Source organism: Equus asinus, chromosome 20, assembly GCF_041296235.1.
Source record: "Equus asinus isolate D_3611 breed Donkey chromosome 20, EquAss-T2T_v2, whole genome shotgun sequence".
Taxonomy (NCBI): Eukaryota; Metazoa; Chordata; class Mammalia; order Perissodactyla; family Equidae; genus Equus; species Equus asinus.
In genome coordinates this window covers 22,376,346-22,389,770 of record NC_091809.1, presented here as the reverse complement: position 1 = coordinate 22,389,770, position 13,425 = coordinate 22,376,346, and the positions used below count along the sequence as shown (strand labels likewise).

General features: G+C 56.1%; 3 protein-coding genes and 1 long non-coding RNA gene across 7 annotated transcripts in view; 3 read left to right on the top strand and 1 right to left on the bottom strand.

Annotated features, from left to right (window-relative positions):
• Window positions 1–851, top strand: part of LOC123278671 (transcription initiation factor TFIID subunit 4-like) — a 30,124-nt gene extending 29,273 nt beyond the window's left edge. Inside the window, exon 2 of the mRNA XM_070492043.1 lies at window positions 291–851. Within this exon, the coding sequence (XP_070348144.1) occupies window positions 291–644 (354 nt within the window). The 3' untranslated portion in view covers window positions 645–851. The remainder of the gene's footprint in view (window positions 1–290) is intronic.
• An 850-nt stretch (window positions 852–1,701) lies between these two features.
• On the top strand, window positions 1,702–4,962 carry LOC123278672 (uncharacterized). The gene is made up of 3 exons (XR_006516198.2): window positions 1,702–1,840; window positions 3,395–3,483; window positions 4,033–4,962. It is a non-coding gene; the product is annotated as an uncharacterized lncRNA (long non-coding RNA).
• A 2,167-nt stretch (window positions 4,963–7,129) lies between these two features.
• Window positions 7,130–9,078, bottom strand: TIMM29 (translocase of inner mitochondrial membrane 29). The gene is made up of 2 exons (XM_070492044.1): window positions 8,769–9,078; window positions 7,130–8,679 (listed from the first exon to the last, which is right to left on the bottom strand). Exons 1-2 carry the CDS (start codon window positions 8,860–8,862, stop codon window positions 7,991–7,993), a joined length of 783 nt encoding a protein of 260 aa, XP_070348145.1. The 5' UTR covers window positions 8,863–9,078; the 3' UTR covers window positions 7,130–7,990.
• Window positions 8,964–13,418, top strand: YIPF2 (Yip1 domain family member 2). 4 transcript variants are annotated; one of them, XM_044752125.2, is made up of 10 exons: window positions 8,964–9,099; window positions 9,256–9,316; window positions 9,664–9,821; window positions 9,904–9,984; window positions 11,182–11,269; window positions 12,432–12,548; window positions 12,629–12,795; window positions 12,900–13,049; window positions 13,135–13,266; window positions 13,344–13,418. In XM_044752125.2, the coding sequence occupies exons 2-10, from the start codon at window positions 9,286–9,288 to the stop codon at window positions 13,392–13,394; spliced, it is 975 nt and encodes a 324-aa protein (XP_044608060.1). In that variant the 5' UTR covers window positions 8,964–9,099; window positions 9,256–9,285; the 3' UTR covers window positions 13,395–13,418. The 4 variants fall into 4 exon arrangements, with proteins under 4 accessions (XP_044608060.1, XP_044608058.1, XP_070348143.1 ...); XM_044752123.2 differs by having other exon boundaries at window positions 12,867–13,049; XM_070492042.1 differs by lacking the exon at window positions 9,904–9,984.
• Window positions 13,419–13,425: the final 7 nt, after the last annotated feature.

Genomic DNA, 13,425 nt, shown 5'->3' with positions numbered 1-13,425 from the left:
CTCTCCCTCCATCAAGAACTCGAGGATCCATCACTGAACCAGCTGTTGGAAACCAACTGATTGTCTCTTAGCATTTCTCGTGACATCCTATCCAGCGACAGCCTATTGCTGGGGGCCTACCTACCAGCTTACTTGTGTCGATTTTGTTCCGTTGATTTCCTGCCTTTAGTATTATTAAACAAATATATTTTGAAAAGGCTCTGGTCAAAGTCTGGAAGAACATGTTAATGGGGGGATGGGATTATGGGGCCTAATTTCTTTCACTAATTTCTGTATTATTTTGATTTTAGGCAGCAAGCATATTGCTTTGGGGAAAAAGGAGAGTTAAAAAAAAAAACTTAATGGAAGAGGATAGCAAGGAAATGTCCTACACGAGCATTCACAGCAGCACCGTGCCCAACAGCCCAGAGCGGGAAACGAGCCGCATGCCCGTCCGTGGACGCATGGGTAAACCCGCTGAGGCACATCTGGACCATGGAATATTCTTCAGCTGTAAAAGGAAGGAAGTTCTGAGACACGCTACCACATGCACGACCCTTGAAGACATTATGCTAAGTGAGAGAAGTCAGACACGAAAAGCCACATATTGTAGGCTTCCATTCATACGAAATGTCAAGAATCAGAAAATTCACCGAGACAGATAGCAGACTGGGGGCCGACGGGGCTGGATGGACGGGGAGCAGAGTGCCTGCTTAAGGGGCTGGGCTGTATTTTGGGGTGATAAACATGTTTTGGAAGTAGACAGAGGCGGTGGTCACATGGTGTGAATTCTAATTACCACTGGATCCATCGCCCTGTGGTTAATTGGATGTTATGTGAATGTGACTGCAATAAAAATAAACAAAAAAGGACGACTTGCAGCCTCACCAGCGCCGACCACCCGAGCATTTTTCCTTATTCAAAGCGAGTCGCATAAGGAAAAAGGGGAGGGACGGCGGGGGACGCCTGGGACAGCTCTGCCAAAGGCAGCGGCTCCAGGAATGCTTGGCGGGCCCTCCTTGGCGGCCTAAGACGTCTGCAGTGCCCCTGGGAGTGTCGGTTCCAGCTGACCCCAGGACACGTCCCGGCTGCGTGCCCCTGATCGGGTCTCCCCTGGCCCGGAGGTGGCCGTCCCCATAGGTCCCGTTGGTAATGATGAATGGCTGTTTGGAAGAGCCGTTCTGGTCTGCCACTAGCCGGGGAAGGGACACGGCACCCTTGCAGCCGCCCTCGGGGAAATCTCAACAGGGCCAGTTGGGGACTCCTCCCGTGGATGGTGGCGAGTTCTCCAGAAGCTCCACGTGCTGGGTCTCGCTGAGTCAGCGGCAGCATGTGTGGGACGCCCGGGTCTCACCGGTTCCAAGTAAGATGGCAGCACAAAGGCACCGGGCTGCATGTCAGGGCCCCTCATGCCATGACTGATTCACGCAATGATCAGCTGACAAACCTCTTAGAAGAAAGCTGACAGGAAACCTAACGGGACGGACAGTGGGACAACCAGACATGGTATTTGTCCCGACGTGACGCAATCGGAGGCAACAGCACCCACTAGGCAGGAACGTGCTGGAGCAGTTGAACACGATCCGAATCAAGACTCTGGAGTAGTGGTGCTCAGACTGGAATATATATGGGCAACACCTGGCGACATCTGAAACCTGTGGTTGCCTGGGACCCAGCCGGCGACATGGACTTCACGGCCTGGAGAGTTCAGGTCCCCAGGCGGCCCCGACGTGCATTCTGAGCTGAGACCTGATAGAGGAACCACGGGGCTAGAGGAACAAGTTGCATGTCACGAGCTGCCAAATCCAGTGTGTGGGCCACATCTCAAGGCGACCGCACCCATGTCTGCAACAGGTCAAAGGTACGTGTGGGGGGACCGTCTCTAGATGAAAAGGGACTTAAACGACACAACCACCAAATACAATGTGGGGACCTCGTTTGGATCTGGATTAAAACAAAGCAAAGTGTAAAAAGACGTTTTTGAGACTATCGGAGAAATGTGATCATGGACTGGTATCAAATGACACTGAAGAGTTATTGTGAATTTCGTTAGGTGTGACAATCACGTTGTCATTACGTTAAAAAATGATACTGAAATCATAGGGGTGAGAGGACATGATGTCGGGGATTTGCTTTAAAATGCTTCAGCAGGGGCTGACTCAGTGGCACAGAGGTTAAGTTGATGTGTTCCACTTCGGCGGCCCAGGGTTTCGCTGGTTCAGCTCCCAGGTGCGGACGTGGCACTGCTCGTCAGGCCACGCTGTGGTGGCGTCCCACATAAAACAGAGGAAGACTGGCACCAGATGTTAGCTCTGGGCCAATCTTCCTCTCAAAGATAAACAAAAAATAAAAATACCTCAGCAAAGAAAGGAAAAACTGAGACAACTGACACCAATGTGGCACACTCTTAATTGTTGAATTGGGTGATGAGTTATGGGAGGTCAGACATCCTTGTGTATGTTTGAAACTTGTCATACAAAAGAGTGTCAGAACGCTGTGAGCTGTCCCCAGACCTTACAGTCCTACGGGTTCAGCCTCTTCTCTCAAGTGTCTCCCAAATAAGTACCTGTCACATGACCAAACCTGGAGGATGGCGATGGGCTGAGAGTCAGCAAAACGCCAGAGCCTGTCGAGGCCCCTCCACCTGTGGCCGTGAGCGTCACCTGCAGAAGCGCTTGTGGCGTCAGCAGGGATCATGGCCGGGGCCAGGGGAGGCGGCGAGGTGAGGCCTGATACAGACTTTCAGGAGGCCCCTCTCAGGGCAGCCCCTGCCCTGCCTGGCCCTGGGAGCGAGGGTCTCCTTAAGTCCCAGCCCTGGGCACTTGCCGCCGTCCCCTGGTGCAGGGCCTAGCGCGCTGGGCACCTCAGGACGACTCCCAGACAGTAGGGAGCTGGGCCAGCGCCCAGGCCAGCCAGGCGTCCGGGAAGCAGCAGGGGACATCTCAGGGGACAGGCCACCTCTGCGGACGGCAGGTGCCGGCCCACAGATGCATGTGGCCCCTCCCTCGCTGCCAAGACTGTGCTCCTCCCGCTGCCCAGCGCACAGTGGGCCTGAGGCCTCTGCCCGCCTCGAGGGGCACAGCAGCCGGCCCGGAGCGCCCACCGGAGCCCACGCCTGGACTGGCCTGGAAAGCTGAACCGATCCAAGCAACTAAAAAGAAAGTTTAAAGAAAGAGAGGCCTGAAAACGTTCGTATTCAATCCAAGTGTCTTTTGGCTCCAGGAGATGGGCACGCCCCACTCTATGGCTCTTCTCCTCCACGTCCTGAGTACTCCCCCTGGGCGGCCCTGGTCCCCGCGGCCGGGTTGCCCATCTTGCAGAGCACAGCCCGTGGGGCGCGCATTCTGGGCTGGCGTCTCCGCACGCCGCGGACCGCGATGCCCACTGAGTCCCACGTGCTCACATGTGCTTCCAGATTGTTCTTACAACTCGAGTGGAATCATCGCCATTTACAGAAAAGGAGCTTGGGGCGCAGAGAAGCTGCTTCACCTGTAAGTGTGAAAGGTGAGATTCAAACATTTTAAGAAAATACACAATACAGTATTATTAACTACAGTCACTATCCTGTACGTTACACCCTCAGGACTGACTTATCCTCTAACTGGAAGTTTCTACCTGTTGACCCCCTTCACCCATTTCGCCCACCCCCGAGCCCAGTAGTCTGGCAACTACTAATCTGCTCTCTGTGTCCCTGACCTTGTTTTTCTTTCTTTAGATTCCACATGTGAAATCTTTTGATATCTGTCTTTCTCTGTCTGACTTATTTCACTTAGCGTAATGTCCTTAAGGTCCATCCACTGTCACAAAGGCAAGCTTTTGTTCATTTTTATGGCTGAATGATATTCTGTTGTCTATGTAGACCACATTCTCTTTAAACATTCCTCAGTCGCTGGAGCCTTAGGTTGTTTTCGTGCTTCATAGGTATAGTAAATAATGCTGCAAGGAACATGGGGGGCATGTAGCTTTTAGAGTTAGTGGTTTTGTTTTCTTCAGATAAGTATCCACAAGTGGAATTGCTGGATCATATGGTACTTCTTTTTTTTATTTTTTTAGGAACCCCCGTACTGCTTTCCAGAGTGGCTGCCCCAATTTACACCCACCAGTGGCGTATGAGAGTTCCCTTCTCTCCACATCCTCACCAACACTGACTTCTTGTCTTTTTGACAACAGCGATCCTAACAGTTGCGTGAGCTGAGATCTCACTGTGGCTTTGATTTGCATGTCCCCGATAAGTGATGTCGAGCACCTTTTCATATACCTGTTGGCCATTTTGTATGTCTTTTTGGGAAAAATGTCTATTCAGAGCCTCTGCCTTTTTTTTTGCTATTGGGTTGTATGAATTCTTCATATATTTTGGATATTAACTCCTTAACAGATATGATTAGGAAATATTTTCTCCCATTCTATAGGTTGCCTTCTCATTTTGTTGGTTTCCTTTGCTCTGCAGATGCTTTTTAGTTTGATCTAGTCCCACTTGTTGATTTTTGCTTTGTTGTCTTTGCTTTTGGTGTCAAATCTAAAAAATCATCACCAAGATCAGTGTCAAGGAGCTTACTACGTGTTTTCTTCTACGAGTTTTATGGTTTCAATTCTTTTTTTTTTTTGAAGATTAGCTCTGAGTTAACATCTAGCCAATCCTCCTCTTTTTGCTGAGGAAGACTGGCCCTGAGCTCACATCCGTGCCCATCTTCCTCTACTTTATATGTGGGAGGCCTGCCACAGCATGGCTTGCCAAGCTGTGCCATGTCCACACCCGGGATCCGAAACGGCAAACCCTGGGCCGCCGAAGCGGAACGTGCGAACTTAACCGCTGCACCACTGGGCCAGCCCCAATATGGTTTCAATTCTTACATTCAAGTCTTTTATCCATTTTGAGTTAGTTTTTGTGTATGGTGTAAGATAGTGGTCTCATTTCATTCTTTTGCATGTGGATGTCCAGCTTTTCCAACACCATTTATTAAAGAAACTTTCCTTTCTCCATTGTATGTTCTTGGCTCCTCTGTCGTAAATGGACCATATAAACGTGGGTTTATTTCTGGGCTCTCGATTCTGTTCCATTGATCTGTGTGTCTGGTTTTGTGCCAGTACCATGCTGTTGTGATGACTATAGCTTTGCAGTATATTTTGAAATCAGGGCGTGATGCCTCCAGCTTTGTTTTCTCAGGATTGCTTTGGCTATTCATGGCCTTTTGTGGTTTCGTACAAACTTTAGGATTGTTTGTCCTATTACTGTGAAAAATGCCATTGAAACTTGATAGGGATTGTATTGAATCTATAGATTGCTTCGGGTAGTATGGACATTTTCATAGTATTCTTCCCATCCACGAGCAGGGAATATCTTTCCATTTAGCTGTGTCTTCGATTTCTTTCCTCAATGTCTTAATAGTTTTCAGTGTCCAGGTCTTTCAGCTCCTTGCTTACATTTATTCCTAGGTATTCTTTTTGATGTAGTTGTAAATGGGACTTTTTCAATTTCTGACAGCTCGTTATTAGTGTATGGAACACAACAGCCTTTTATATACTGATTTTGGATCCTGCAACTTTACCAAATGTTTTAGTTCTAAGTTTTTGGTGGAGTCTTTAGGGTCTCCCATATATATCATGCCACCTACAAAAAGTCACTGTGTTACTTCTTCCTTTCTGACCTGGATGACTTTTATTTCTCTTTCTTGCCTAACTGCCCTAGCCCAGCTCAGTCACAAAGCTGCTCAGTGTGACAGCTGAGATTCAGACCCTACGTGAAGGCGCAGTTCTTCCTCCCCAGACCCGGCCCCTACGGCAACGGAGGCAGTCTGTCCACTCTGCTGTCTCCGGCACTGGGCAGGGCTGAGAGCAGGGGCCTCTTCCCCTGGGTTGGCCAAAGGATGGGGAGCCAACCCCAGACTGCTACCTCCTCCCCAGCAGGACAGACCAGCTCCCACCCACACTGGGCATGCGCAGTCCTCATGCAACTCCTCCAACATCTGCTGATGCTGTGGGGTGTTTGCAGCTCAGAAATGAACAAGGAGACCTGGACCCGACCTTTGGGAGCCATCTATGTCCCAACACTGCGGGCCCATCTGACAGCTTTTGTCTGTGCCTTACACCAAACTCAGGAGACCAGAGCTACTAGAGAGGGGAGCAAAAATACAGCAGGATTCTGCCGGGAAAGGCTGACCTTCCAACCAAACATAAAGCCACGCGGGCTTCAGGCCTATCCTACGCCCACGATTCCCGTGAACACACTGAGCTGTTTAGTTTTTGCCAACCACCGTTCTGAGCTTCACAGCCACAGGGGGGCTGCACGGACACACCCTGGCTGAAAGGCAGGAGGGGCCCTGAATAACGGACTCCAGCAGTGAAGGTGTGCAGTCCTCTTTCCATGTTTCTGATCGCAGCAAGGAACAAGTCTCACTCTGATGCCAGTGTGTCTCACACCTTCCCTTGCAGTTGGTTAATCTGTCTCTCTTGAACAAAGACGTCAGGATTTAGGTCCAGAGCCTTTGGCAGGTAACGGTATAGGATTACAATTCAGTATCATTTGGCTGTTTTCATTGCGTTTTTTTTTTCTGGCGAGGAAGATTGGCCCTGAGCTAACATCTGTTGCCAATCTTCCTCTTTTTCCTTGAGGAAGACTGTCACTGATCTAACATCTGTGCCAGTCTTCCTCTATTTTATATGGGACGCTGCTACAGCGTGGCCTGATCAGTGGTGCTAGGTCCATGCCTGGGATCCGAACCTGTGAACCTTGGGCACCTGAAGCAGAGTGCACGAACTTAACTACTATGCCACCGGGCTGGCCCCTGCATTTCTTTTTTATATTCACTTATTTCTGTATTCAACTTTATGTATGGCTACCGATAACAGCATTTAATAATTTGTGGCAGGATGTCGTTAGGATCAAAGATAGTGCCACGAGTCTGAGGAATAAGTCACAGGGCTGGGAGTTAGTTTGAATCATGGCCCTGCCACAGCCTTGGAAAAATAAGGGACTTTTTGAACCTCACGTTTTCCTTTGTAAAATGCAGATCTTGACTTATACGATGCTCCCTTTCCCCAAAGGTAATGCTGTGAAAATTACCATGTGTCCAATATACCCATAGTATGAATGAACAGTCCAGATACCAAAAGTTAATGGCAAAACGCATGAACACAAGCATCACAACAAAGATGGCTGTTTCATCTCCTGGTTTTATTAAGTACCCACGGGCCACCTAGGTGACAGAGGTATTTCATTCCTGCAATATTTTAGTTTCAAAAGTATGATTACCATAACCTAGCTATGTACGCTAACATTCCCTTACAGAGGATTCCGTTTTCAGGATTAAATATAACATAACCAGAATCTATGATTCCATATAGAGTTTCACATCAGAAAATGCTTTATCCCTCCAAGTCACTTTAACATCACCCTCAATACACATATGGTAAAAGCAGGCTTTTTTTTTTTTTTTTGCAAAAAGTTTCCCTATAAAACCCACGTACTCATACCAATGTCCATCTCTTGGTTTGGTATTGCTTACGTAACACGGTTCCATTTCAGGGAAGCCAGCGGAAGGGTACCCAGAATGTCTGTATTATTTTCCCAGTTTCCTTCGAGACTATAATTATTTCAAAATAAAAAATTAAAAAAACCCAAACATGTTACTCATAGGAATAAATAAACATTTCAGTTCCAATTTTAAACGGAAATCGGAACGGTCTTAGGAGAGCTTGGGAGTCCCCCCACAAATGGGACACCTCAGTCGGGGGGACTGTGCAGCCGAGCAGTGACAAAAAGGCTCAGTTATGAATAAGGTTCATTACTGACTCCGGCAGTGGAAAACACACGGCCACGCCGCTCCGCTCCGCCTAACTCCTCGACCCAGACGGCTCTGGACCGGCTTCAGGGAACAAGGAACAAGGGGAGAGCGAGAAAGCCCCCTAATTTGGGGAACCCAGCGAGACCACAGTCCGCACGTAGCTGATCTCCGTCGCTGCCTTCGAGGCGCCCTCCCACCAACTGCCCCATCCCGGGGTCTCCCCCGGGGTCTCATCTCGCGCCCTCCGGCGGCAGCAGCGAGTCGGCCTGGCTCAGGGCAAGCTGCTCCCTCTTCTCCTTCTGCAGGACCTGCTCCTCCCACAGCGCCTGGTCCACCTGATCGTCCGTGAGCACCACCGGCCTGTACTTCTCGTCGAAGAGCCGCTCGTTGGCCTCGGAGCGCAGCTGCTGGGGCCCGATGACGCGCAGGTGCACCGGCAGGTGGAGAAACTCGTCGTCGTTGATGTCGCAGTCGCGCATGCGGGCCCCGAGCACCCACCAGCGGCCCGCGAAGCCCACGTCCAGCACCCGGGCGGGGAAGTCGGCCCAGCGGGGCTGCAGGTAGCGGCAGCGAGCCTGGTAGAGGCTGGTCTGGGCGTCGAAGGGCGCCTCGTAGACCAGCGAGCAGAGGCCCAGGCTGGCGTGGCGCAGGCGCCCGCGGCCCCGCAGCCAGAGCAGCCGCTGCACGTGCGCCTCCGAGGCGCGGTTGCGCGTGGCCGGCGCCAGGAGCAGCAGCGTCCCCGACGCGTCGAGCAGCGCCTCCTCAAAGGCCGCCTCGCCCGGCGCCAGCGCGCAGCAGGCCGCCGCGCCGCCCAGCAGCCCTGCGTACGCGGCCGCGCGCACCGGCCGGGCCCGGGCCGCCGCCGCCGCGTCCCCGCAGGCCTCGGCGTAGTCCCGGAGCAGCGCGCGCGCCCAGGCGCCTGCGGGAGAGACGCGCCGTGAGAGCCGCCCGCCGCCGCAGCCCCCGCCCCGCCCCGCCCCGCCGCCGCCGCCGCCCGCCGCTACTCACCCAACCGCGCCCACACGCCCGGCTTCGCGGCCTCAGTGCCGCCCGCCTCCCCGCGGCCTCGGGACCACAACCTCTTCAGAGCGGCCGTCGCCATCCTCTTCCGGCTTGGCGTCCGTTTCCGCAGAGAAACGCCAGGGAGGCGAAGGAAAAGGCCCGGGGAGTCTCTCCTGCGCAAGCGCCGACATTGCCGGAAGTGGCTTCCCGCCGGAAGAGGATAGGAAACGGACCGACGCCGGATGTTGCTGTCCGGTCCGAGAGGTGACGACGGCTGCGGGCAGGCGGGCCGCGCAGGCGCAGAGAGCCCGGGCCGCGCCGGCTGGAGCCGCCGCAGGTGAGCGGAGCGGGGTGCACCTGCGGGGCGGCGGCGCGAGTGCGAGGCCCGGTGGGCGCAGTTAGCCGCCAGGCCGGGCGGGCCGAGGGAGACACTCCAGGAGGGGCGCCGGGCGGGGCGGGGCGGGGGGCGGACCTGATTGACCTCTGTCCTCAGAGCGGGATGCGGTGACGCCCCCGAGCGACCATGGCAGCTGCCGACGAGCTGGCCTTCCACGGTGAGTGCGGCCGCGAGCCGGCCCGAGCCCCGACCCCCGCCGCTGGCCACACCCTCCCATCCAGGGCCCACCTCGGATCTAAGCCGGACCCCAGGCCGCTGTGAACCCGACCCAGGCAGGAAACCCATCCCCAAGGCGACCCCCGCTCCAGTCCCGAGCTCCGATCTCTAACCCGAGCCCAGATCTGACCTCTCCCAGAACTAGCCCTGAGTTGCCGTTCCCTGATAGGAGGGAGGGGACACACCTTCCCGCTCCCCAAAATTGAGAAGCCACGCCCCCAGAGGCGCTGTGGGCCAAATTGTCTTGACCCCCCAAACATACCTGTGTCCCCTGTTACTTCTCCATAGAGTTTGAGGAAGCCACCAATCTGCTGGCCGAGACTCCAGAGGCAGCCACCACCAGCAGAAGTGAGCAGCTGACTCCGCAGGGACACGTGGCTGTGGCCGTGGGCTCAGGGGACAGCTATGGAGCTGAGGACGAAGTGGAGGAGAGTGACAAGACCGCGGTGAGTCACGGAAGCCCCTGTGTCCTGCCTCCGTGCAGCCCCCGGCTGAGCCTGCCGGGCACTGAGAGCCGGCGCTGTGCAGCTCCTGCAGGAGGAGAAGCAGCAGCCCGGCTTCTGGACCTTCGGCTACTATCAGAGCTTCTTTGACGTGGACACCTGGCAGGTCAGGCCCGGGAAGCTGGCGGATGGGGCTCCGAGTCCCGCTTGGGGTTCAGCCACTGTTCACTGATCACCAGGCCTGGACAGGGTGCTGGCGATACCCGACGGAGAAGAGTTGCTGCCCAGGCTGGTAGAAGGAACTGGTGCGCTGTGAGGATTATGGTGTGACTGGGGCTGTTGGGAACATGGGGGACACATGTGATCTGTGGGGATAGAGAAAGGCCTCCTGGAGAAGGTGAGGAATTTGCTGAGACCTAAAAAAGGAAGACTTAGCCGGGCAGAGTGGAGGGAAGCATGAGTATGTTCCGGGCACAGGGAACAGCATGAGAGAAGAAGATGAGAGAAGGTGTGAACTGTCGCAGGAGCGATCTGTCACTCGATCTGGTTGGAGGTGTGAGGGGGGGACCGGCAGGCAGAAGCCAGGTCAGAAGGGGTCTTGTGAGCAATGGGAAGGAGTTTGGGTTTTATCCTGAGCGTGCCAGGGAGTCATGGAAGGGTTTAGAACGGGCGAGGACTGAGTGGAATGAGCAGACGTGCATCGTGGAGTGTCGAAGGTGGGTCGGAGGCCCCAGGCTGAGGTGGGAGATGATGATAAACCAGGGCTGTGGAGCAGGGACATGTTGGAGAGAGGTGTAGGAAGGGGATGCCCAGGACCTGTGACTGTCCTGGGGCTGGGAGGGGAGGCAGTAAGGACAGTCTTGGGCCGCCGAGCCAAGAGGAGGGGGAAGCGAAGAGGAAGGTGGCAGGACCGGAAGACTCCTTCGGGGTGGGACACTGGGGTAGTGAGTGGGGACTGGCCAGAGGGAGGGGCTCCAAGCCATGGGAACAGCTCATCAAAAACCCAGAATGGGGCCAGCCCTGGTGGCCTAGTGGTTAAGTTTGGCACACTCCGCTACGGCAGCCTGGGTTTGGTTCCTGGGTGCAGACCTACACCACTCATCTGTCAGACGTTGTGCTGTGGCGGCAACTCACGTACAAAACAAAAGAGGAAGATTGGCAATAGATGTTAGCTCAGGCAAATCTTCCTCAGCAAAGGAAAAAAACGGGAAGAGCTGAGCCCTTTCAGGCAGTGTGGAGAGAGGCGGTGGGAAGTCAGCAGAGAAGGAGCCTTTAAGGTCCTCCCAGGAGCATGGTCCCTTTCCTCTGTCGGGGGCGAGGAGCCCTGGGCAGGCTTCCATCCTGGCCCGACCTTGCCCCCCAGGTCCTGGACCGGATCAGAGGCTCGCTGCTGCCCCGGCCTGGCCACAACTTTGTACGGCACCGTCTGCGGAATCGGCCGGACCTGTATGGTGAGTGAGGTTGCGCATTCAGCTCATTCGATTATTCAGTCAGCAAACGTGGACTGAGTGCTAGGCCCAGATTTCCAGCTGAGGAGAAAGCAGAGATGCTCACGGAGGCTGTAGAACTTCCATCATGTTCAGTGACATCAAGACACACGCGGGGGCAGAGGGCGACAGGGCCGGGAAGAGAGGCTAACAGTTCTGAGGAAGAGAGTTGCCATTTTGCGTGGCTGGTGGGGGAAGGCCCCTCTCAGGAGGGTCAGGGAGTGACCCTTGCTGGTGTTGGGGTGGAAATGCACCTGAACTGCAGGACAGCACTGCCCCTGGGGCAGAGCGAGCTGCTGGGAGGTGGCAGAGGTGACAGGACAGTGGCGCAGGCTGTGGTGAGCATGGAGCAGTGCTCTCAGGGCCCTCTGGCTACTGTGGGGGTGAGTGTGGCAGCGGGGGCCCCAGGAGGGGCAACGCTGTGTGCAGGGCGCCCCGGGGAGGCCGCAGACGGCGAGCAGGTCTGGAAGTTTCCGTTAGCAGGACTGGCTCATGAGCAGTGGCCGGTGGGAGGAGAGGTGCCGAGGGTGGCCCCCAGGTTCTTTGCCTGGACTGCTGGCAGGAGGGAGCTGCATTTATGATGGGAAAAGCTGGGCAAGTTTGGGGGGAGAGGGCGCCTGGGGGGTGGCGTGGGAGATGCCCCCATGGAAACGCTGACTGCGAGCCTGCGGTTCAGGGCAGAGGCCCGGCCTCGGGGTTTGGCGTCCTCGGCACAGAGGCCGCACGAAACCCTGATGCTGCACGAGATCACCCAAGGGGGGACAAAGCAGGAGGAGGGCGGAGGGCTGCCCTGGGTGGTTCCCCGTCACAAGAGGGGCCGGGGAGTGGAAGGGGTCGAGGACCTGCCAGTGAGATGAGACAGAAACCAGGTGGAGAGGTTTCCAGAAGGAGAGGGATCATCCGGCCACATCAAAGGCTGTAGAAAGGCCGAGAAGGATGAGGACTGCTGAGCACCAGCACTGGATTCAGCCACCATGTCGTCGCTGGGACCTGGGCAAGCATCGGGGTGACAGACGGTGCAGGAGGCAGCCTGAAGCTCGGGAAGAGGCTGGGGTTCCAGCACGGTTGACGTGGGACAAGTCCACTGTCTGCGGAACCCGGGGCCCCTGACCACACCCTCCCGCAGGCCCCTTCTGGATCTGTGCCACGCTGGCCTTCGTCCTGGCCATCACGGGCAACCTGACGCTGCTGCTGGCCCAGAGGAGGGACCCCTCCATCCACTACAGCCCCCAGTTCCATAAGGGTGAGTACCGCGGGCCGGGCGCAGCCCCTGGCGGGGTCAGAGCTGCGGGCCCGGGGCTGACGGCCCGCCTCCGCCCGCAGTGACCGTGGCGGGTGTCACCATCTACTGCTACGCCTGGCTCGTGCCGCTGGCGCTGTGGGGCTTCCTGCGGTGGCGCCAGGGCGTCCAGGAGCGCCTGGGGCCCTACACCTTCCTGGAGACCGTGTGCGTCTACGGCTACTCCCTCTTCGTCTTCATCCCCACCGTGGTGAGTGGGCCCGGGGCCGGGGGCTGGGTGCCCTCGGGAGCACCTGGGAGCCAGCTGCGTGTCACCCCCAGGTCCTGTGGCTCATCCCTGTCCCGTGGCTGCAGTGGCTCTTCGGGGTGCTGGCTCTGGCCCTGTCAGCCGCCGGCCTGGTGTTCACCCTCTGGCCCGTCGTCCGCGAGGACACCCGGCTGGCGGCGGCCGTGCTGCTGTCTGTCGTCGTGCTGCTCCACGCCCTCCTGGCCCTGGGGTGTAAGGTGCGGTCCGGGCTGCTCTCGGCCAGGCCTTGGGGTGGCGGGTGGCTCAGTGGTCCCGACGCTGACTCCCGGGGTCTCGGTTCAGTTTTACTTCTTCCAGCCGCTGCCTCCGGCGCACGTGGCACCTCCACCCCGGGCCACGGCTCTGCCCCCAAGCATACTGCTGCCACCCACCTCACCATGGTCCGTGGCTACCCCGGATGGCCGGAGCTTGCAGGTGAGGGGCTGTTCCCAGCGGGGGCTGGGGGCTGCTGGTCTCCCCGAGGGGCCACTCCAGGAGTCCCTCTCTTCCAGGCCCAGCACGAAAGGACACTTCTGCCTGCCCTACCCACCCTCAGACCATGAATGAAGGCCCCCTTGACACCTCGAGATGACT

Excerpts from the sequence above, each read along its gene's own strand:
- TIMM29 (XM_070492044.1), bottom strand. The coding sequence starts at position 8,862 with ATGGCGACGGCCGCTCTGAAGAGGTTGTGGTCCCGAGGCCGCGGGGAG. Across the intron at positions 8,680-8,768 it reads GGGCGTGTGGGCGCGGTTGG|GCGCCTGGGCGCGCGCGCTG; the intron begins GTGAGTAGCGGC and ends TCTCTCCCGCAG.
- YIPF2 (XM_044752123.2), top strand. The coding sequence starts at position 9,286 with ATGGCAGCTGCCGACGAGCTGGCCTTCCACG. Across the intron at positions 9,822-9,903 it reads AGGAGAGTGACAAGACCGCG|CTCCTGCAGGAGGAGAAGCA; the intron begins GTGAGTCACGGA and ends GGCGCTGTGCAG. Across the intron at positions 11,270-12,431 it reads GAATCGGCCGGACCTGTATG|GCCCCTTCTGGATCTGTGCC; the intron begins GTGAGTGAGGTT and ends ACCCTCCCGCAG.